This window comes from Dryobates pubescens, chromosome 4 (assembly GCF_014839835.1).
Source record: "Dryobates pubescens isolate bDryPub1 chromosome 4, bDryPub1.pri, whole genome shotgun sequence".
Classification (NCBI taxonomy): Eukaryota; Metazoa; Chordata; class Aves; order Piciformes; family Picidae; genus Dryobates; species Dryobates pubescens.
Genome location: NC_071615.1, coordinates 21,413,576 through 21,436,779, shown reverse-complemented (window position 1 = coordinate 21,436,779; position 23,204 = coordinate 21,413,576). Strand labels below are relative to the sequence as shown.

The 23,204-nt window shown below is 44.4% G+C and overlaps 1 protein-coding gene across 1 annotated transcript in view; it reads right to left on the bottom strand.

Annotated features, from left to right (window-relative positions):
- Positions 1-23,204, bottom strand: part of CPNE4 (copine 4) — a 148,966-nt gene that overhangs the window by 69,644 nt on the left and 56,118 nt on the right. The window contains exons 3-5 of the mRNA XM_054160928.1: positions 11,478-11,657; positions 5,875-5,946; positions 3,020-3,094 (exon numbers count right to left, since the gene is read on the bottom strand). Coding sequence (XP_054016903.1) covers positions 3,020-3,094; positions 5,875-5,946; positions 11,478-11,657 — 327 coding nt within the window. The remainder of the gene's footprint in view (positions 1-3,019; positions 3,095-5,874; positions 5,947-11,477; positions 11,658-23,204) is intronic.

Genomic DNA, 23,204 nt, shown 5'->3' with positions numbered 1-23,204 from the left:
CATGGCAAGGGGGTTGGAACTACATGATCCTTGAGGTCTCTTCCAACCCTGACAATTCTATGATTTTATCCTTAAAGCACATCCAAACCCTGCACCATTCATTCCTTTACCCCAAGTTGTGAGACTCCTATTCTACCACCTGCAAGAGATGCTAGTGCAAGAACCTCTGGCTTTACCCAGGCATCAGCAATGTTTCCTCAGGCTTCCTCTGTCCTTCAGGAGACTCCAAGGACAGTTCCACCTCTCTGTCTCCTTCTCTGTTACACCTCCATCAGGTCTTTGAATAGGGAGAGGCTTAGGACTTTACAAGATGGGCTCTTCTCAACTCTTTGATGGCTCTTTGGGAACTTCTGTGGCCTCAGAGTACTCATGCTTTGCCACCAATGGCTGAACCATGCAATTGTAACAGGTTGAATTGAACCAATGGGTTAATCTGTGACAGCAATTTCAGTAATTTCAAATTTTAGTGACAATAATTACTGATGGTGCCTTGCAGCTACTACTGTCAAAGTTCATCCTAAGCCATACCCAAAGCCATAACCTTTTCTTATAAATGAGGAAAGCCAAGGTTCAGTCAGGTTTAGAGCCATGTCTCTGCCTGGAAAAAATGAAAATAGACTTCTTCCAGCTGTAATAGGCTTCCAGAGATTTTTATCAGCAGAAGGCAGGAGTTTTGGTTCAGATAAAACATGGTGAGTCATTGCGTGAGTTGCACACTGCGTCATCCAGGAGTGCTTCGTTAGATGAAGCCCACCTTGATGGGCATGGCAGCATGGCAAGAATAAAGTATTCTTCATATATTTCAGAAGGTTTCTCCTCAACTTATCCCCACTGAGCGTTTCAGTCACTCTCCACAGCTGCTGCCCAGATAACTCTGACCTGGCTCAGCAGCATACTCTGCCAGCATCCTTTTAATTCATGCCAGCAAGAGCCACAATCAATCCTAATACTCACACCAGATTAGAATTTACAGCTGTGGGAAATGAATGACCAAGTGGAGTCTCATCATGTTGTACATGCCCTTTATTTTGTAGATGTGACAGCATGCAGAGCATTAAGAGACTTGTACACATTCTTGGAAATCTAAGGATGTCTGTCTGAAGAAAGGGTGTTAAATCACAATTTGGGCACTGGGACTCCAGCAATTCTATAACAAGAGGTTGTTCATCTTTCAGATTCATCTTTCATCATTCCTCATTCAGATGAGGTCCTGATCATTTATGACTGTTAATGAGCATGAGCAGAGTGATGTTGTTTACCTGCAGGTTCTAAATAAACTCCAGTTCTATTAATCTTTCTGTGTATTTTCTGCTTGCCTGAGTTCTTCTGGCAGTTTCATCTAAAAGTATCACTCATTGGTTATGGCCTGATCTTGAAAATCTGATATATGGCCCCAAAAGTACTCTCACTGATTTGATTGGAAGTTACTCGCATCAAATGGTTACAAGCACAGGCTTGGAGCATGAGAACCATAAACCTGAGTATGGTGTTACTATGTCTCTAATTGGAAGCAGCTTCATCCATAAGAAAGGATAATATACTTATGGCATATTTTCAATTAATGTAAAGCCCATCATCTAAAAAGCACCTACAGAGATACTGCCTAGATTACCTCAAGTAAGTATGGCTGCTATGCCACTGAAATAACAAAGAGTGTGCCTTTTGAGTACTCATCTTGCACTTGGTCTTGAGGTTCAACAAGACCAAGGGCAAGGTCCTGCATCTGGGTCAGGGCAATTCCAAGCACCAGTATAGGCTGGGCAGCGACTGCCTTGAGAACTGTCCTGAAGAAAAGGACCTGGGGGTGCTGGTGGATGAAAAGCTCAACATGAGCCACCAGTGTGCACTTGCAGCCCAGAAAGCCAATCACATCCTGGGCTGCATCAAGAGAAGCTAGCCAGCAGGTCAGGGGAGGTGATTCTCCCCCTCTACTCCGCTCTGGTGAGACCCCACCTGGAGTACTGCATCCAGTTCTGGAGCCCCTGTTACAGGAAGGATCTGGAGGTGCTGGAATGTGTCCAGAGAAGGGCCATGAGGATGATTAGAGGTCTGGAGCTCCTCTTCTATGAGGACAGATTGAGGGAGTTGAGGCTGTTCAGTCTGGAGAAGAGAAGGCTCTGAGGAGACCTTATTGTGGCCTTCCAGTATCTGAAGGGGGCTACAAGAAAGCTGGGGAGGGACTTTTTAGGGAGTCAGGTAGTGATAGGACTGGGGGGAATGGAAAAAAAAAGAAATGGATAGATTGAGATTGGATGTTAGGAAGAAGTTCTTCCCCATGAGGGTGGTGAGACATTGGAACAGGTTGCCTGGGGAGGTGGTGGAAGCCTCATCCCTGGAGGTTTTTAAGGCCAGGCTGGATGTGGCTCTGAGCAACCTGATCTAGTGTGAGGAGTCCCTGCCCATGGCAAGGGAGTTGGAACTGGATGATCCTTGAGGTCCCTTCCGACCCTAACAATTCTAGGATTATATGATCTGCATTTTTTGGGCTGTGTGTTGCTCAAGGTGCTTGTCAACTAAATATTGCTAAATATCAATGGTTGTTTCCAAAAAGAGGTAACACTCACAATGAAGAGTAGTGCTGGAGTCAGAGGAGAGCTTTCTTACTAAAGAGGGAAAATATTGAACAAATATGCAGCAGTCTTTTTCTCCCAGTCAAGCTACATTTAAGTTGAACAAAATGTGTATCACGGTTCAGTCATTATGAACTTTTCTAGCTTCATTTTAAGACACTTTGGCTATAACATCTTTGCTTACAGAAAGTTCACTTCTCTAAGCACTTCTGATTGGTGGCATTTTAAATAATTAAATTGTCATGGTTATAGCATAATTAACTTGTCTTGGTTTAATTAGAGTCTCTTGAGGTTTTTTTTTAATTGAAGAAAGCCTCGTGGCAAACATTCATCTGAAACCTCTGATGTGTTTAACAATACAAGGCAAAAAATATCTGTCAGGAAGAATCTCATCAAACCATATGTGCAGGCATTCTCCTGTCTTTCCATGAGGTTCCCATCCAGCTCACCTTGTCATCCAGCTTCCGTGCACTGAAGGAAAGTTCGACGTAGTCATCGTTGCCAGACAGCTCCTCAGCAATCACCTAAATGGTAAGCCACAGGTGAGTCTCTTGTGGGGCAATGAAAGGGGACAAAGATGTCATCTTTCAGTGGCAACATTGCAGATCCCATCAGGAAACTCAAGTGTGGTATAGCTGAAGGTCACTGGGGTTAGAGCTGCCATGTATGATGCTCCCACAGCCCACCTCCGCACCTCCCAGTAACTGGCCAGACTGTATAACCCCAGTTAACTGCAGTATCACCAAGGTGTTTTGAGAGCATTTTCCTTTCTTTGAGAGAAGCTAACTTAAATTCTGCCTTGGGATAACTGACAGGATTCTGAGAGCAGGGGCTGCAGGGGTGACCTGTATGGGGAGGCTGCTCACAGATAGCTCAGCAGCATGCAGCAGCTACTGGCTGCACCTGGAAACATCAACCCAGCCAAGAGGCAGATGGTATCTCTGTGTGAACATGTTTAAGAAAGGGTGGCAGCTGCCAGAGGCAGGAGACACAAAGGTGCCTATGAGGCCACCCTAAAGAAGATACAGGAGGAGACATGGGGAAGGGGATGCTGGGCACATAGCTAGAAAAGCATCCTTGGAAGGAGGTGTTTTGTGTCAGAAGAATTATCTTCTTGCACCAATAGGTTAGCCTGTGCTGGAGAAGGGACATTCCAGCAGGCCCAGGTGGCCAAGAAGACCAATGCCATCCTGGCATGCACCAAGAACAGTGTGGCCAGCAGAAGCAGGGAAGTCATTGTGTCCCTGTACTCAGCACTGGTTAGGTCACACCTTGAGTACTGTGTCCAGTTCTGGGCCCCTCAATTTAAGAAGGATATTGAGACACTTGAATATGTCTAGAGTAGGGCAACAAGGCTGGGGAGAGGCCTCAAGCACAAGCCCTGTGAGGAAAGGCTGAGGGAGCTGGGATTGTTTAGCCTGGAAAAGGGGAGGCTTAGAGGAGACCTTATTGCTGTCTACAACTGCCTGAAGGGAGGTTGTAGCCAGGAGGGGGTTGGTCTCTTCTCCCAGGCAGCCAGCACCAGAGCAAGAGGACACAGTCTCAAGTTGCACCAGGGGAGGTTTAGGCTTGAGGTGAGGAGAAAGTTCTTCACCGAGCGAGTCGTTAGCCATTGGAATGTGCTGCCCAGGGAGGTGGTGGAGTCACAGTCCCTGGATTGGACGTGGCACTTGGTGCCATGGTTTAGTCATGAGGTCTGTGGTGACAGGTTGGACTTGATCTTTGAGGTCCCTTCCAACCTTGGTGATTCTGTGATTCAGAGGCACTGTGCCTCATGCGTAAGCCCATGACAGAGCAGTAAAAATGGCTAAGAAACAAAGAGCAACAAAGCAGAAATCTTGATGCTCTGCCCCGACCTGTGCCCTTCACCACCTCACCACAGGGACTGAGCATGAAGGCAAAGGCAGTGGAGGCTGTGAAGGGTGCAGGAGAGGTGTCAGACTGAAGTTGTGCTTAGGAATGGGGGAGGAAAAGTGGTTTTCCTAAGAGTTTGTTTGCCATATTTGTTTCTCAATGCCTGAATCAGTAATTAAATGTTGATGTTAATTAGAAATTAATTAAATGAATGGCAGCTTTTCTGCCTGTGCCACCTCACAGCAGTGAGCTATGGCACCTCCTTGTGCAGAATACCCACACAGAGCTTGAGTCTGCACTCAGGTCTCAGCACACATCGATAGGGCATCACCCAAAGGACTAACAACACTCCAGCAAAACATCCTGAGATAGGAAATTCCAAAAACCTATGAAAAACTGAATTCAGTGGACTGAACAAGTTAGGAAACCAGTAAGTACCTGGGTCCAAAAATGATGATAAAAAATCCATTTGACTTGCTCTGGTTGAGACATCAGACTTTTTACACAATGATTTTAATCCAAGTTCAGTTTTCTGCCATTCCAGTGAAGTCAACTGTTCAGAAGCCAAAGCAAGTACCTAAGGGTCATATTTCATGGCTATCCCCCAGTGATAGGACAGCAGGGCCTACTCACTCACTTTCTCTCATCTCCTGTGTATCACTGAGCACTGGTTTTTTGCCAGAACACTCAACAAACAAGTCTCATGATTTTACCTGAACAAGAGCATTTGCATTTGCACAAGACTGGACAGGGTCCAGAACACCACAGGGGTGAAGCATACCCAGATAATCCCAGAAGGCAAACACCACCAAATTATTCAGGGCACAAAACTCTCTCCTGTTTCTATGCAGTCAGATAAACAGGGAATTCCTTTCCAACCCAAATCTCTTGCATGACCTCATGCATTTAAACAAATCCCATCCCAGTCAAGCACCAATGAATATATCTAAGAAAATCCCCTGGGCATTATTTGCCAGTCTGCTGTCTTTCTTTGTGGATGAAGGCAGAAAAATTCAAACAATCAAGGCAAAAGAAACTAATCCAGCTAATTGCACATCAAGGAAAAAAAAATCCCTCCCTATTCCATGAGCAAAGCAGCAGAGATTCCCAAAGCAGAATATTTTATTATAGTCTTTGTCTTACTGCCAAGCTGCAAACGTCACAAGCATCTGGGTTGAGCACAGGCAAGCCTGAACTCCCAAAGCAGCCAGCAATGAAAGACTAAAGAGAGGTAATTCACTGATTTCCAGATACATGTGGGGCTGTTAACTACCCAGTCTGTAACTGTATTCTAGCACAGCTAAGCCTGCAGCTGGGTTATAACCTACAGCTACAACAGACTTGCAACTACAAGTAATTGGCCAGCATGACTTTTATGCTGCCAATTTAATTTAAAAGTAGGAGTAGTGAAAATTGTGGCTTCTGTATTGCATATTTAAGAGTGACTTACTGTTATAGATGACTTCCCTGCTGTGTTCCCATGCTTGAGTAAGGACTTGGAGAGTTTCCTCTGAGAAACAATCTGTACCACAACAAAACAAAGGGAAAAACATCAGAAACCAGGGGAAGAATGTGGCTTATGGTGATTGCACTTTTATGTTGCCTTTCGTCATGTATCGAGGTGGTGTCCTCATCCCTGATCAGAGTTAGCACTGCAAGATCACAATAAAGGGTTCCCAAGAATTCTGCAGACAGGATGTGGTGGAAGGACAGAGGAATCAAGCAGAATGGGAAGAACACAACTCACTGAGTTGAGCAGAAGAGTAGAAACCACATCTCCTATTCTCCTCAATTATTGCCACAATGGTGATGGTAGGACAGAACTAAGTTTGAAATGGATTTCTCGGACAGTAAAGGGGAGCTGTACATAGCAAATCTATAAAGATGCCTCCAAACCCACATATTTTGACAGGAAATTCCAGCCCATATCAAAGAGAAGGAATTAATTTCATTTCAAAATACCATCAACTCTAAGCTCAGGGCAGAAGAAAGCAAACTCTCTCATAGCTTTAGTTCCAAAATTGGCTCCTTTGCATAGCAGGTACCAGACCTCCACTGTATCTGAACTTGTCAACTGAGCAGCCTATAAATGCACCTCAAACAAATGTTACCAGAGTGATGCTCACAAAGATGTTATTTCCCATCTTGATAATTATTCCATTTCCCTAACAACCAACCAGACAATGAATTATGGTAGCTGGGCAGCCAGGCCCTTTATCTGCAGGACCTCTCCCATTCCCCAAGGTACACTCACAACCTTGAAAGCTCTTCCACTGCAATCTGTGGTACTGAGCTCAGGGGCTCCCATGCAGGTGGCACAGCTCCAGAGAGGATCATTTGTTCTGACATACCTATTAGGAGATGGGATTAACAAGACTCACTCTCTAAGCTGCCAGCATCTCCATGACACACTAAGTGTTCGGCATATGCAAATATGTCTATCTGGGTGCAATCATTTATTAGTTATTAATTAAGTGGCCAGTGAAATTAATCTTCCATCTGGCAACAATGTGCCAGCATTGTTGCCTCAAACTGTAATTAGCAGTTTAAGATCTGCAGATTATGACTGCAAGGAATCTCTTTTGCTTAGCAGTAAATTGCCCTTTTTGTTCATGCTCCTATTGGTTAAAAGCACCGTTTCTGAAAGAGATGCCATCAAGTTATTTGTTACGTAGCAGTGTAATAGTATGTCTCCATATTTATTATGTAGCAGGGTAAATCTTCTGAACATTATCATAACAAGCATTTGCTGACCTGATTGCCAGACAGCAAGTCCAAAACATGGATAACTCAAGGGCCTAAGTCCAGAGTTAGAGAGCGCTGAATCACTCGCAAGAAGATCATTAACTACAGGTCTTTCATTTGTCAGGAGTCTGGCTTGACTCCTGCTTCAAACATGTGCCATTTAAAACTGTAGAGAAAAAGGTGTTTGTGAAGAAGTGCAGAAAGTCAACCTCTCCTTTCTAGAATGCAGACAGGAGAATCCCATGCAGCCCTCATTCTATTTCTAGAGCTCGTTAACCTCATGAACATTTCATGAGAAGTATGACCTGTAAGTGAGCAAATGGACACAGAAATCTCAGAGGCTTAAGAGGTGAAGCTAAGAACTTGAGAAGTGAAGCAAAGTGAAGTTTATTTGCAGCCACAGCTGCAAATAAAGTCTCCCCCAGCCCTATGTCCAATGAAACACACACACTGTGTATGTTTGCAAGAGGTGGGAACAGCCTGACAAAGCCACTGCTCTGTTTCAGAGAGAGAGGACAAGCATATGAAATTACCTCTGTCTATCATCTCAGCAGAGCACCACCTCAGCTAGATTTCTGCTCTGTGTTGCCAAAGGATATCAGCTCCACAAGGTAACATGGGGACTGGTATCTGAATTTTCCTTGTTACATACAAGCCCAAAGAGGTGAAAGCCAGATCTGAACAAATGCTGTAATTAAATCTGGATTCACGTGTTGCCATTTGATCTAATATCCAACTTAAAGTATATAAAAGGTGCTTTGCTTTTTTTTGTTTTGTTCTTGTTTTAAAAATATGAGCAGATGCATCAGTTGGGATCAAAGCACTGAGGCACCCTCCCCAGCTGTGCACCGTGCACTGCCCAGCAGTCTGACTCTGATGAAGGTTTGCTCTCTGAGTTGTGACTAATCAGCACTGTGTAAGATGAGCTGTTAAATATAATGACCTATTTTACCTGGCTTGTTTAAGAACCTTTTAAAATGTATTTCTCTCTGTGGTCCTTCCTTAGCCAAACATGGGAATAACTTTCATTACTTTACACAGGACTCCCAGTGCTTATAAATGAAAGTAAGGAGCAGATGTCACCGTGGCTCTTTAACCTCATCATGCAGCGTTGGCAGGAGCAGGCAAACACTACATCATACCGAGAGTCCTGATACACTGACAGCTGGGGCTGGTCCAGGTTCTTCCAACAGCCTTGACTCAGTTTTGCAAGGTGCAATTCTGGGCCAGAGGCCTGACAGTCAGACTGCACATTTCCTCTGGGATCAGCAAGCTGTGTGGTTTTTCTCTAGTGACTTGCTTCCACTAAAATGACTTGGGCAACATCTAGCTCGGGGCATAACATTTGCCAAACGTATCATGAAACTTATACATTAAAATAGCAGTGAGCTCTGCCTGTAATGTGCTCAAATGCTGTACCCACAGATACAATGACAGCCTACTGACATTTCACCTACGTTAGTCAATGAACCACTAAAGCAAGGGCAGCAGAACCAAGGTAGCTCTTCCTCAAGCTGTGGAACTCTCTCTCCTTCCTCACAGATACACCTTTACCCTGTTTTATAACAAAGCAAGATTTGTGTAACTCTGATGTGCCTGTGTCTGTCTTGCTTTCTATCCCCTCAACACTTTTGAGCCCATCAAACAAATTCCATGAAGCATGGCAGGTAGTCAGAGATGTATGCTACACTTGAACATCATAGACACCAGGCAGTGGGTAGGTGCCAGCGACCTTACTCTGCTGTCATGGAAAAAGGGACCTGGGGGAGGAGTTCACCCCTTCACAGGTACCAGGAACTGCCTACAGGAGAACAAGTTCAGATGTATGTGTCCTTAATTAAGGAAGTTTCCTTCACTTTAATTGCTCCCAGAATTCTCGGTAGAGCCAGTTTTACTACTACAATCCTCCTCTCCATACAGGTTTTACTCCTGTAATCCTCTTCTCCACACAGGTGATACTCTGTACCATACTCACTACTCTTCAGGATTTCTTTTGCTCCCTACAGCACTGGTCATCTTACAGCCTATTTACAGCTGAATTACAGAACGCTGAGAAGAAAAGATATCCCTGTCACAAGAAGTAATAATGTTATTACAGGAAATAGCTTATCAATAGCATAAAAGGTCTTTGAATTTAATTAGTATGTAGTGTGGCATCCTCCTTATAATTAGTCACAACAGCAGCTCATTATAACAGCAAACTAAACTTTAAATTGCTTTTCTGAAGACTGCCAGAGAAATTCATACTGCAAAAACATAACAGTACATGCAAAAACAAAGCAATACAAACTGGACAGGAAATTCCATTCACTTTAACTGGCAAAATGCACCCAGAACAGGAACGCCTACAGCTTCCAAGATGCTGCTGCAGTGGTAACCCAAGAGCTTGCTGAGCACAACCAAGGACTGTGAATTGTTAGGTAAGTCAGAAAGAGCTGCAGCGATGTGCTCCTGCTGTGGGTCAGCCCCGGCAGGAAATGACTTTCACATCTAATAAAGCTCATGATTCATGCCAATAATGAACCGAGCAGCTTCACTTGGAGGAGAGCAAAGGCCGAATATTTACATGCATTTAGATACCTAAGGAGGCATACAGACATCTGATGAGGTTCAGGAATTCAAACATCTCGAAAACACCAGCGCTGTCTTCTGCACCAGAGCAGCAGTCAGCAGCCCATTAGACAAACATTCTCATACAGATGAGGCCAATTTAATTAATTCGGGTGCAATTAAGGCTCTTTTAACCTTTCTCCAATTCAAAAGCAAGGCAATTTGGAATGGCTGAAACTGAACTCATCATCGGTCAGCATTTTCAAGGGCAGAATCCTGGAATGGCTTATATTAATAAAAGCACACACAACACTAATATCCATTAATGAGAAGGAAGACTTTCAATCTGATTTGTAATACAAGTGTGTGTATGGGAAATATAAAACCTCTAAGTAATACTTGAAAGCTTCCAGGCAGGAAAAAATTTGCAGCCTGCTCTAGGAGAACCTGCTTCAGCAGGCAAATTGGACTAGGAGATCTCCAGAGGCCCCCACCACTCTTTCACTGTGTGTGTGAGATCAGAGTCCTCAAGGCTGCATTACTGTGAAGAGATTCCACACTGTCACCATTTTTAGTTGGTTACCATTAAAACTGCACTGCAAGCAAGCCAGCTGTGTGCTATTTGCAGAGATTAAATCAATATAGAGATGTCTATTCTACAGGCAGCAGCAATGGCATACCTCCCTCCCTTCATTTTCAAGCCAATTAAGGGAGAAGAACATTATAATAGACTTTTTTCTCCAGTTCTCATTCTCTTTGGTGTTATAACACAGCTTATTTTCTTCCATTCAGGTCACAAGAAGTCTGCCAAAAAGAAAAGACTTTATAGTGCATTGTAAATATCCTAAAGAACAATATCTTCACATGGAGCTTTCAGCTGAGAAGAGATACAGTCTGTATGAATTCTCTTGCTGAGAGGACTCTTCCTCTTTCAGCATGGTTGGCCCAGTGGCTTTAGGAGAAAAAAAATGAATAAAAGATTGTGTGTGATGGAGCTGAGGGAGCAACCACAAAAGGTGAGAAAATAGGAAAGAAAAGCTCTGCAGCACTTCCTGTGCCAAGTGCCTGTATTGAGGTTACAAGCTGCAAAGGATAACCCATAGAGGAGCACTGCTTGGCTCACCACAGGCATTGCCACAGAATGGAGGGCAAGTGCACACTCAGCTCAGTGAAACCAAAGCCATCATTGGCATTGCCATCATCAACAGAAATGAAATCTGTGTTATGAGACCCTACAGAACCAGCAGTCTGCCAGTTGGAGACAAACTGTGATTCCTGGAACACCGTGGTGTGCTACCAGTCAGCAATATAGGAATTAACTCACTGCAGACCTGGCTCTGACAGCCCCTAGATGTGAATCCTTTTGTTTAGTCATCTAAAAAGTTAGGGATGTACTCTAATTCTGCTGTCTGGAGTGTTTCAATAACTGATGTGGAAAGACAGGTATCTCCTGAGGGCAATTTATCCTAGTCCATGATGGATGTCTCAGGTGGAATAAACCAACAGGTGGAACTGTTTGTTTCTCTCCACTGAACTACAGATGGAGATCAGAAGAGTCACCTGGTGCTATTTCCTATGGCATTGACTGACTTAAAGCTGCACTGCAGCAGTAAATCAGAGCAGCAGAAGCTCTCAATTATCCTGTTCAAAGCCCTGGCACACTGACAAACCTGACCCATCAGTCACTCAGCCAGGTGGGACATTCTGGGGACATAAGGAATGATGAGCAGTGGGTGGAAGCATGGCAGCGGTACCTACTTGTCCAAGAGTGCACTCCATGCCACCAAGAAAATCTGCTTCCTTCAGCCCATTGTGATTGCTGCTGATGTCGTGGACCTCAAACCGCAACCGCTGCACCTCTTCAAAATAGAAGTCCACGGTGAAGAGCTTGGAGAAGACAGGATTTATACAGGTCCGAATCACTTCTGTCCTGTCCACCTGCCAAATGGAGAAGAGGCCACATCAGTGTTTTGTCTCTGCCAGCAACAGACAGCAATGAGCTCCTCATGTGCAGTTTGATCAGGATTGCGAGCCATGGCTATGGACACTGCTGCTTGGGCACCATCAACAGCTGGTTCTGTGCAGGGCTAGTCACACACACAACAGAAGCCACCTTGCCTTGTCTCTGTGCTTGCCACCAAGTCTTTGACAAAAGTGGGCAGGCAGATGAGGAACTGCCTGCAGCCTCCTCTACGGGCAGCAATGCCTGCCCAGTGCTGGGTGCACCAGACTAGTGAGGTGGTAGAGTCAGGAGCTGTGTGTAGGCAAGATGACTGCCTTGTGCTAGACTAATAACTGGGAAATCACCTGCAGAACAACTGCAGAATCTACCTCCTCAGCAGCACCCATCCATCACTACAAAACCGGAGCAGCACAATGTACTTTTATCAAACCACACAGAGGAGAAAAATCCCCAGGAATGACTCATCTTGGAAAGCTTGCATGGTTAGGGAGCAGAGAGCTGGATCCACAGCAAACAACTTTTCCTAAGAACATAGCAATTTTTCCACCTTGCTAAGTTGCATTACAGGAATCTGCTGGATCATGTGCTGCTTACCCCTACCTCTGAGCCTTACAACAGCTACAGAAGCAATCTCAGGGCTAAACTGCTCTTTCTTCAAAAACTGTCCACAGTGTGCTTCACAGGTCTCCCAAAATGCAGTGCTTGTGTTTGACTTCTGAAACAGGGCCTTTGCCACTTTTCATGGGGATGCAGTGTTGGGAACACCATACACAAGGAAGCAATTTTCTTTTTCCACTTTCCTCACTCTGGCACAGAAAAAAAAAAATAATCTAATAACTCTGTAAGATTAAAGGAACTGATCCTGAAGTGAAGTAGGACTTGGGCTCATCAGTCACAAGACAGGAGGTGGCTGGTGTGCCATGGAACAGACAAATTAAATAGCTTAGAAAATGAGTGACAAGATCCTTTGCTGATCAGAAACATCTGTTGTGCAAGAAATAGCATCAACTTGCTTCACATCTCAGAGTTTATAATGCATTAGCCTTGGTCATAGTGATCAGCAAGGACACAATAAGTCAAGCAAGTCAAAAACAGGGGGAGAAAAATAAACCAGAAGCCATTCTTGGTAGCACAGATTTATTTTTGTGCTCATCAAAGGTGTCAGACTGACAACTCTACCATCTGAAATCCTTTAGCTAGTCATCAAACAGATGCTACCAGTCACAGAACAGATGTCAACTCATGCTACCACTGCTATCTTCTCACACAGCTGTATCAATGTGCACTGACTATGCCAAGATGAGAGCATCACAGAGACATGCAGCCTTACTCGCAAACTCCATTCTCAATCTCTTGGCTTAGACCAGCTGAAAAGGATGACTCTGATACATTAAGCAAGCTACAAGAACAAGTCAGAAAGGATACCAGCTATGTTCATTCAGGTGCCCACCTCAAAAGGTTCTTGACCTCCACCTGCAATCAAGGTGAATTGAGGCCATCCTCTCTGATACAATATGAAATGCTCCCTATGTCAGCTGAGGTGTCAGTTCAGTGGGATGTCCCTGAGATCTCTGCTAAGTGCAGCATGACTCAAACCACTTACAGCAGAGCAGTCATCTCATGCAGATCCAACAATCAAACCATTTAAATAATCAGTTGTAAATCTTTCTTCAGAGCCACACCCTAACTAATTTCTTGTAAGTGCACAAACTCTTCATTGGTACAACAGATCTCCTCCAGAAGTAATGGATGTTTTTCTGTTATTCTTTCTCCTCATTTCTGCTTTGCTGCTGGACTTGGGGGGAAATGGTTCCTCACTGTGACATACAACAAGATTTACACTTGTGCTCAGTGTAGGCTTAAATTGTGACTGTTCCACAGAATGAAGTGCACAGGGAGAGATCTTCACACAAGGACATGAAGAAGTTCAGTCTCACATAACAGTTAGACACTATTTGCTTCTCCCAGCCTGTTGAGTGCACAACATCCCTCCATACAGATACAGTACTGAAGTGCAGCCACTTCCCTGAATTTCTCCAGTCCTCCCACACTACTGAGATGATTCATTAATCTCTATTGATGGAAGCAATGCCAGTAGTTCCATGAGCAATATAGAATTCTCAGCAGTCAGCAGCATGCAGTAGCATTGGCCCCATCAGCCTACCTTGTACCCAGGCTGCTTTGCAGTGCTGTTCACAATCACCCTACTCTTGGGCTAGAAAGTCTGGCAGATTCCTCAGACTGGGAAGTCCAGCTCCATGATCTGATCACTGTGCAGCTGTGCTGAGCACCAATAACCAGCTGGAGCAACTCAAGAGGAAGGAGCAATGGTGGACAGATGAGGTCTATAAAGTCACTAACCCTCACAGAATGCTCTAGGTTAAAACATGCTATACAGAAACCCAAGGGAGAATCTCCACTGGACTTCTGCCACTCAGCAGAGGCTGTCCTTATGGAATATTCCTGCTCTCACATTCAACTGTAAAGTGTTAATGCTCTCTTTAGAAATGCTGGATGAGTGCGAGACCTTACTGACACCTGGTGAGAATACCATTGCTATGTGCAGCTTATCACTGATAATCATGAGAGCTAATGGGTATCGAGCACAGCACAGGAGGTTCCACCTCAATACAAGGAGGAACTTCTTCACTGCAAGGGTCACAGAGCACTGGAACAGGCTGCCCAGAGAGGTTGTGGAGTCTCCTTCTCTGGAAACTTTCAAGACCCATCTGGATACATTCCTGTGCAACCTGTAATAGATTCTATGGTCCTGCCCTGGCAGGGAGGTTGGACCCAATGATCTTTGGAGGTGCCTTCCAACCCCTAACATCCTGTGATGCTGTGATCATCCAGAAGGTGACAATCTACAGTGCTGTAGACACTTGGGAAAAAAACCAAAAAGGCTGACTTGTTTCTGACCACAACAAATTATCCCAGTACCTGCAGGACCTCTTTAATTTCAATCAAAATCTGGTGTCCACAGCAGCTTGACAAGATGTCAACCTCATGCCATATCTCTTCCATCCTATTGTCACCCAAAATCAGTAACAGCACTTCCACCTGCATGGATGATGAAGGATCAAATGCTTAAAGAAAACAGAGATAGGCTTTTGCCAGCCTCATCAACTGAACATTCAGAAAGTTAGAACTTCTCAGCTTAAATGCCCTCCAAAATAAAATGAAGAACACAAGCAACCACACGAAAACTCCCTTACTGTGATGGAACAGGGCTCTTGCATGGCAGAAGTGAGTGGAACTTACACTTCAGATCTTGTTACAGAAAACACCACTCTCTGGGGCAACCTAATGCTGAAGGCAGATAGATTTCACAGCAGGACACGGACAGGGGTCATACCCACAGCTTCAGTGTTTGCTGATGGCTGGCAAATAACATCTGTTATTTCTGGACTTAGCTAGACAAAGAATTTCTCCAACTTATTAAAACAGAATTAATTTTGAAACAAAAACTGACAGCTACATGCACCTTTGGGCTCTGCTAGCAGTTAGAACTGACCTTAAAAAGAGCAGTGCTTCAGCTGACACCACAATCCCAACATCTGCTTCATGGTGCAGCTGTACCTGCACTTCCCCTTGAAGGACGATTTATCCAGAGAAAAGGACTTGCATCTCCACCTCCTGGGACAGACTCCTGCTGCTTTCCCTCTTCATCTCCTTAGGCCCTTGTCACTCCACAGAAGGTGGTACCCTGCTGAGCAGCCAGGATTATTTGGCAGGTCCATCTGGAGGCAGCCACCCTGTGAGCTTCCCCTTGGGGCATGATGAATGACAGATGAACACCAAAGCAGGCCTCCACAGCACAAAGTGGAGCACAAATCCACAGCACAGATTAAAACAGAGGGAAAAAGGACTTCTTGCTTTGGGCCTTCTGAATCTTCTTGTCAAACTCAGAGAAGCTGGAAGGTGGATTTCAGTTGTATTCTCCCCCTACCACTCACTGTGGATACTGTTAGGAAATGCTGACCTGCCATAACTGCAGAAGAACTGCAAAACTGTCTTTGCAGTCAGATAGCATCAAATTAAAGGAAGACAGAACAACAAATACTAAACCCAAGGCTGTCTATGCTGCTGGTGCCTGCTGGCCAGGAGCTACTGAAAGGCAAAGAGCCGTACAGAACTATGCTAAACATGGCAAACATTGAGAAGGCAACTCCTCACCTTAGTTAAAATATCACTGACAAGTAATTCAATAAAGTACAGGCTGAGAGTCCCCTCCCCAGCTTCCACTGTTAGTGGAAAAGGGAAGATAAGGCAAAAGAGCCTGAGGGGGATTTTTTCCTCTTCTATCACAATGAGATGCAGTGTCACCCATTGCATACACATGGATAGGCAGGGACTGGGCAGAACCTCATGGTCACCTTGCACCTAAGGCTTTCCAGTGACCATAAACAGCCTCCTCAGCATGCCCTTGGGAACCAGGGAAACAGAACTGTGTGCAGGACCTGAAGCTCTGCACTTCAAGGCCACAGATCAGCCGTATGGAGAACTCAGTATCCCGCACTAACCTAGTACCTGTCTGCTCTCTCCTGTATTTCTAGCAAACATACAACTAGTACAAAAGCAACACATTTTCGGTGGCTGTTACATGACATCTTTGAGAGGAAAAGCAGCCAGGGTCAAAGGTTGAATTCACTGTTTTCTCACCAGAAGGAGGTTCATGAAATAGCATGGCAACACTGCACTCAATGATGATACAACTGCCTCGTGAAATAAGGAAAATCTCTGGTCTACAGAACTGCCATCTGAACATTTGTACTGGTGGTCTTAGGTGTCTTTAGAAAACTAGTTGAGAAGGCATAAACATACAAATTCCATTTTAGAGAGGGGGTGCTGCTAATCAGCTCCAAGCCTGCCTTTTGTGGCTGTAGATATTTAAGACCACCAGCAAATAAAGCCACCCTTCCCTATGCATATTACAGGCCAATGAGGGAAAACCAGCAGGCTGTATTTTCAGCACAATTCATTACAAAATGCTGATTAAATCTAGAAGAATCACATCTGCCAGCCAAGATGACAAAATGGACAGAGGTGAAGCATTATTTTTAGGTCATCTGAGTTTTAACAAGACTGAACATTTCCATGCTGCAGTACCTCACATGACAATCTGATACCAAGCAGAAAGCAATTTACACTTCACTTGGTGGCTCCTGAAAAACTTACTAATATTTTTTCATATTATTACTATTAATGGTATTTTCACATCATCACATTTCTATCCCACAAATGAAGAGTCACTTCCAAGGTCATCATAATTTATAGCCCTTTATTTCAGCTTAATTGCTGTTTGCAAACAGAGGAACCAATAGGTCTTTAACTCCTCTTTGTCTGTAGAGCTCAAAACTAAGCACAATGCTGTCCATGGTAGGCCACAGAAGTGTCTAAGGTGGGCTGTCTGGAAATTAATTGCGAGTAGTTTCTTTTCTTTATGTGATATAAATACTGGCTATCTTGTAAACCCCCAAGACCCAACCACAGAAATCTGCTTTTAAAGCACTGGAAAAAAACTAAGACCTAGAAACAGCCCAGGCCCCAAGGGTCTCCGGTCCCTGGGCACAGGGCTTCCACAGCAAAGACAGACATGTTTCTTCTTTGTCTGATATCCTGCAGGGCAAGAGATGTAGAAGTTCAGCAAAGGCATTGCAGTGCCAGCCCATTTGAACAGATGTGCAGAAGTTTGCTGCTGCTGAGAAGCAAATAAAGCAGGGAAGAGGCCTTCAGAAATGTGCATGGTGGCAGATGATGGACTAGGAGAAGATCCTGGCATCTGCTTCTTCTGAACTTACCAGTAAGTGAGAACACAGGAGAATTAAGTGATGGAATAATCCTCTGCTCACTGCATATCAGTGCAACTACATTATACTGAGTGGGAAATTGACACTGCTTCAGTAGTTTGCTCTTTAATTAACTGACCATAAAGAGTGACTTGCTAATTCATTTAAAACAGAGGCAGATTCCCTGCCGCACACACTCAGGTAAGCTCAGCGGAACTAATGTGGGTTAATGAATTATGTCAATTGATACAGGCCCAGGCAAGTTGTTAGTTTAAGAAACTCACTTGCTAGTGAAGTGATGATAATTAAAGAGTGTTAATTTATTTCTAATACTGTAACTCCACTGTTAAATCAATTACATCACCACAGCATTAGCAGCAGCAAGACAATGCACTGTTGCAGACACAACGCTTCACTTGGCTTTCCGGAATTCCTGTACCAGAAGTAACAATTTGCAAGGCCCAACTGGAATCTTCCCACACAAATGGGGAATTTTGACCACCAATGGCTGCCTAGAAAAGTAACAGATTTCATGCAACTCGTGTTCATGTGAACCAGCACTCGCTCTTTCTTTTCTTTTCCACATGCATCTCATTAAGCTTGTCAGTGGAGCTTGGACTGCTACTTGCTGAAACCACAGCAGCTCAACAGCAGCTCCACAACCCAGGAACAGCAGCAGAAGGTTTTCTGTGAATTACTACAAAACCCAAGGAAAACAAAAAAAAGAATATGACAATACTTGGGTTTCACCCCCATTAGATAAACAAGCCAACATTCTGTCACCAAGCAGCACAAATAGAATAGAATAGAATAGAATAGAACAGAACAGAATAGAAGTAAGAAGCAGAGATGTTAGAAGTAAGAAGCAGAGATGGCAAGTTTAGCTGAGCTGTACAACACTTGCAGACAGCATCCTATCAGCATCCTGACTTGGGAGTTGTTTGCACTATGAAGGACCTCAGTGAATGATGGTTCCTATATTTCTCTGGGAATATCAATTCCAAAATGATTTCCAGGAAGCAAAAGCTGTACTCAAGCTTGCTATCCATGCATGCTATCTGAAGATACCTAGAACTAGCTCCCCTCTGACATGGCCACAATTTCCATTCCCTCAGCATGACTGCAGTCAGAGACAGGCTACATACAAGGACCTTTTTAACTGAAGTAGATTTGCCCACACAACCACTTTGGGTAATAAGCAGCCCAAAGCTGCTTCCTGCAATGGCTTCAGCTCTCCTGAAAACTGTTTTAGCACCTTGTTACTTGAGGCCATAGGGACAGAAAAATCAAAATATTCCCTTCTGCAGTGGAGAGCTCTGAGCTTGGAACTAGGATTTCCTCACCTGGGACACACACTTTCCAGCAGCTGACTCGCTACTTTATCAGCTGCCTCAGCAGATGTAAGACAGCAGACAGCTATGTCATGTCTTAGCAAGATGACTTTAAATGTCTTCAGTTATTCATTTCTGAAGAAAAATCTCCACAATTCAGTGCTTACACCTGCAAAAGCATCCTCGTTATATCAATTGATAAAAGACATCCTTCCATTTCAGAGGATGCTTTCATTATTGGTGCTTTGAGTGAGAAGATTCTAACATTGTTCAGCAATAGGTTTTGAGTGGTCTCTCAATTTTGGATTTCCCCTCCCCCAGTCTTTATTTTACTTCTGTGTCATTATAATTAACCAGTTTCCCATCTCTGCGTGTTCTCTCTATTTCCCAACTAGAACTCATTGTCCTTTAAATCCTATCAGTCAGAGGTCTTATTCCTTCCTGCTTATAGCACAGATTCCAGATGTGCAACAGGGGCACACTGAGCCCCAGATCAGCAATGAGCTAATTAAACTGTTACTAACTCAAGCTGAAGAGATGGTAATGATTCCATGGCTCAAACAAAATTCACTTCAAGGATTTCCAGTCTTATTTAGGCCATAAGCATAAGAAAACACTAGTCTAATAGCACAAAGAGAAGAGCCTAAGACAAAGTGTGTTCAAACACAGAGAAATCAAACTTCAAACTTCTTTATCTCCTTACAGCACTCCTGAGAAGAGTTTTGAAATCTAAGGAGAATTTTCTGGCAATCTGAAAACTGGCTGACAGGAAACAACTAAAATAAAGTTCATTTTTATTTTTCTTAACCTCTTTTATTATTATTTTTAATGATCTCACAAGCTGGGAGAGTTGCTGTGATGCTCTGAGATGTACGAAGTTGGCCTTATCACCCTTTGTCATCCTGGCTGAGATGACATGCCTGGTTGGTTCACACACAGGGAACAAGGCCAGGATTTCATGCTTTTAGATTTTGGTACCCTGGGTCCTCCAACAACGTTTAGGACAAGCATGAAACCATTATTGAGAATTAAAACACAGAGCCAGCAATCATTATAGCTACAGAGCCCTGTTAATAAGTGCTTATGTATTGGGGCCTCCTCACGATAATTCAAATGGATTTAATGCTAGCTACTGACAAATCTGCTGCAGGTTGCACACAACCATCAGGATGCCATTAGTAATCTAATCCACATCTATCTGATGGTTAATGAGCCTTTTGGAATGTAAATCACTTATCTCCATTGCAAAATCACTTTTTGGTGCAGGGAGGGGCAACCTTTTGGTAATCTAGCTCAGCATGAGAAAAGTGAGGCTATTTTCCATGAGCTGTGTAAAGGTATTGCAGAGAATCCTCAGTACAAACCTAGTATGTGAAAACACGGCTGTACAGGCTGCTGCCACAAAGCTCTGAAGGGACAGGTGACCTAGACACAAAGCATAGCTGGGAAAAGAACACCTCAGCCATGATCCTGTCAGGGGTAAAGAGCTGTGATCCTCTGGAAGCAAACTGACTTGATGAACCCAATACAGGAGACCCACCCCCTTACAGAATGAAGCTAGGCATAGGTACTGTTTTTGAAAAACCAACCACACAACTCACTTTGAATCCAGAACCATAAAGCAAGGCACATCACAGCATCACAGCACATTAGAGGTTGGAAGGGACCTCCAGAGATCACTGGATCCAACCCCCCTGCCAAAGCAGGATCAAACCCAAGCAGCATGCTTTGCATTTCTCCCCATCACCCCACTTGAGCCTGTATTTTGTTTTCCTTGTCATAAACTCTTCAAGGCAAGAATTAGCTGTTTTAACATTACAGGGTCCTGTAATCTTACTAGGTAGCAGACTATTTCACCACAGGCACTGATATAAGGGTGGAAAGATGTAAGAGGGGCATCTGTGCAGCTGCACCCAAGGATGCTGTGGCCCAAAGCTGTTTAATGCTGCTTCCCTGCTAGTAAATCCATGCTTTGTACAGCAACGTTCAGAACCCAGGTAGATCCAGAGTGCAGAAAGAGGGGATTCCACCACTGCTAAACTTCCAGTGGCTTTACAATACTGGAGAAACAGACTTGCTGTCACTGCTTTTTTCCCCAAAAAATGTCCTCTTCTGTTCATGTGCTGCTCTATTTATTCTAGGAAAATTGTTTGTCAGTGTGTGTATGAGATTTGCAAGGCTCACCAGACACCAGGTTTTCACAGGATAGTTTAACCCAAATTGGATAAAGCTTTTAGCTGTCTCCTTTCACATAGGTGCAGAAGTCTCCCTAGTTTTAATCATGGCCAGACTGTAAAAGATAACGAAGCACCCAAGTCTTTTGTGAATTGGAGCACTCATAATTCTTTAATTACCCTTTAAAAGTCATCTCTGCTGTTACAGTATTGCTGTTTAAATGGCACATGGCTGCTGTTCAGAATTAGTCATTGTTAATTTCAAAAAAAACCTCTCTGCAATGCCAAAGGCCTAACAATTATCTCAATAGTTCCAATCAGGCTAATGTTGCTTGCCACAGTTATAGCTGGGTCTTCAGTTAGTGATGCCACACATGGCAGCAGGAGTACCCCTGACTGCCCAGGCACTGCTCAGCCTAACAGCTCTGCTGGGGCTTGCTTTCAAGGCACACATCAAGGGAGAAAACTGCTAGCACAGAGAGGCAGGGGGTGTGAACCTGGCTTCAGCACTCCAGCCAGCACAGTCTGTGAGGCAGAGAAGCTCAGCAAGGCCTGGGCAGCCCCGCTTCCTGCAGTGCATCTTTGAAGGTCTGCCACAAACTTAGCCAGCTATACAAGAAAGTAACACAGATAAACCATCACAGATTTCCTCAGCAGCAAAAAGTTAGGACTCTGGGCACCTGCTCCTACTTGGTATAGAGGCAGGAGGATTTTTAATCTCAGTCTTACAAAGCAGCACAACAAAACAGCAGAACATTGAAAATCTTTCACCTGTATTTAGAAATCCTCCAACCCCCAGCTGGAAGTGGCATTGAGCAGAACATCTTTCAACACCTGTGTCAATCACGTCTCCAGTCTCACTGCAAAGGGGTAGTGGTTCCAAACCTTTAACATGGGCAGGGCACACCTGTATTCCAAAATGCAATCTCTTAACTGTGACACACAGAGCTACAGCAAGGCAAAGGCAAAACCCCATCACCTAACCACAAATTCCTCGGAGTGCTAGCTTGGATTTGCCTCCCTGCAGCACCAATCCACTGCACTGTTCACCCAGCCTCTTAATATATCACTGACCTCACAACACCACACAGCTGTGGAAACAGCTCAGAAACAGACCCTGGAAGGCCAGAGGCAAGTCATTTTGTTAGAAGGTCATTTATGTAAAAAGCTCCAAATAAAAGTGCACTTTGCACAGTTTTCCTCAGCTGTAAAACTGATCACAAAAGAAAGGCAAAACCCCAACACCTCTCTAGAAACAGCTAGCTTCTGGACCAGGTGTTTTTCTCACACTGCTCAACTGCTGAGATGTTCCTGACATAAAAACTGAAATCCAGACCTGTCATGGTGACACTTGGATGAAGCTCTGGATGCATCAGGGAAAGCTGCACAACCTCTGTCCACTCCAGCTTTCCAAATTCATGTTGAAACTGTACTGAAGTTCCAACTTCTATGGATAAAATCACAGAAGTGATTGCTAGAGCAAACCACCCAGAGGTTCAGAGGGAAGTGGCTACCTTTGGAGACAGCACTATGGAAAACATAGCAAGGAACAAAGCTGCCAGAAGAGCTGAGAGGGCAAAAAGAATAGAAGGCATTACTGGCTTGTGATGGTGGCAGGCTGTCAGCTGCAGGCATCTGAAAACCCTTCTGGAAAGGCACTGCTCATCTCATGAGAAGGTCTGAAGTCTTTGGGACACTCTGAAGGGCAAAGCCCTCCCAGCTGACACACTCTGTTAAAAGAAGTGGGAGGGCAGCCTGTCAGTGGCATATGGAGAGTGTAAACGGTGTGAAGAGTGCACACATGGCTGGGAGCTCAGCAGCACTCGTGGCGAGATGCTGCCCCTAACACTGCACTGGTCAGCTGCAGGGAGAGATTGCTGGGCCTGGCTGTAGGTACCTCCTGTGACCAACAGCAAACCCACCAGGCCTATACAGCACTCTCCTGTTGATAACAGATGGACACTACAAGAGAGGCAGCTCAGCAGACCTATCTCCAGCCCAGCACATGCTCTCCTGCACATGGAGTCCCGCTGGCTGGAGGAGAAAGCTGCTTTTCTACCATGGACTGGTTTTGACAACATTTCACAGAACTGCTGAGGAGCAGGGGGGCTGAACACTCTCCTCTGAGCACTGAACAGCTACCCACACCTTCTGTCAAGTGCATCTGCTAGTGCCAACCACATCGTCAACACCTCTATTTACAACTTCACACGTTTGTAATGCATACC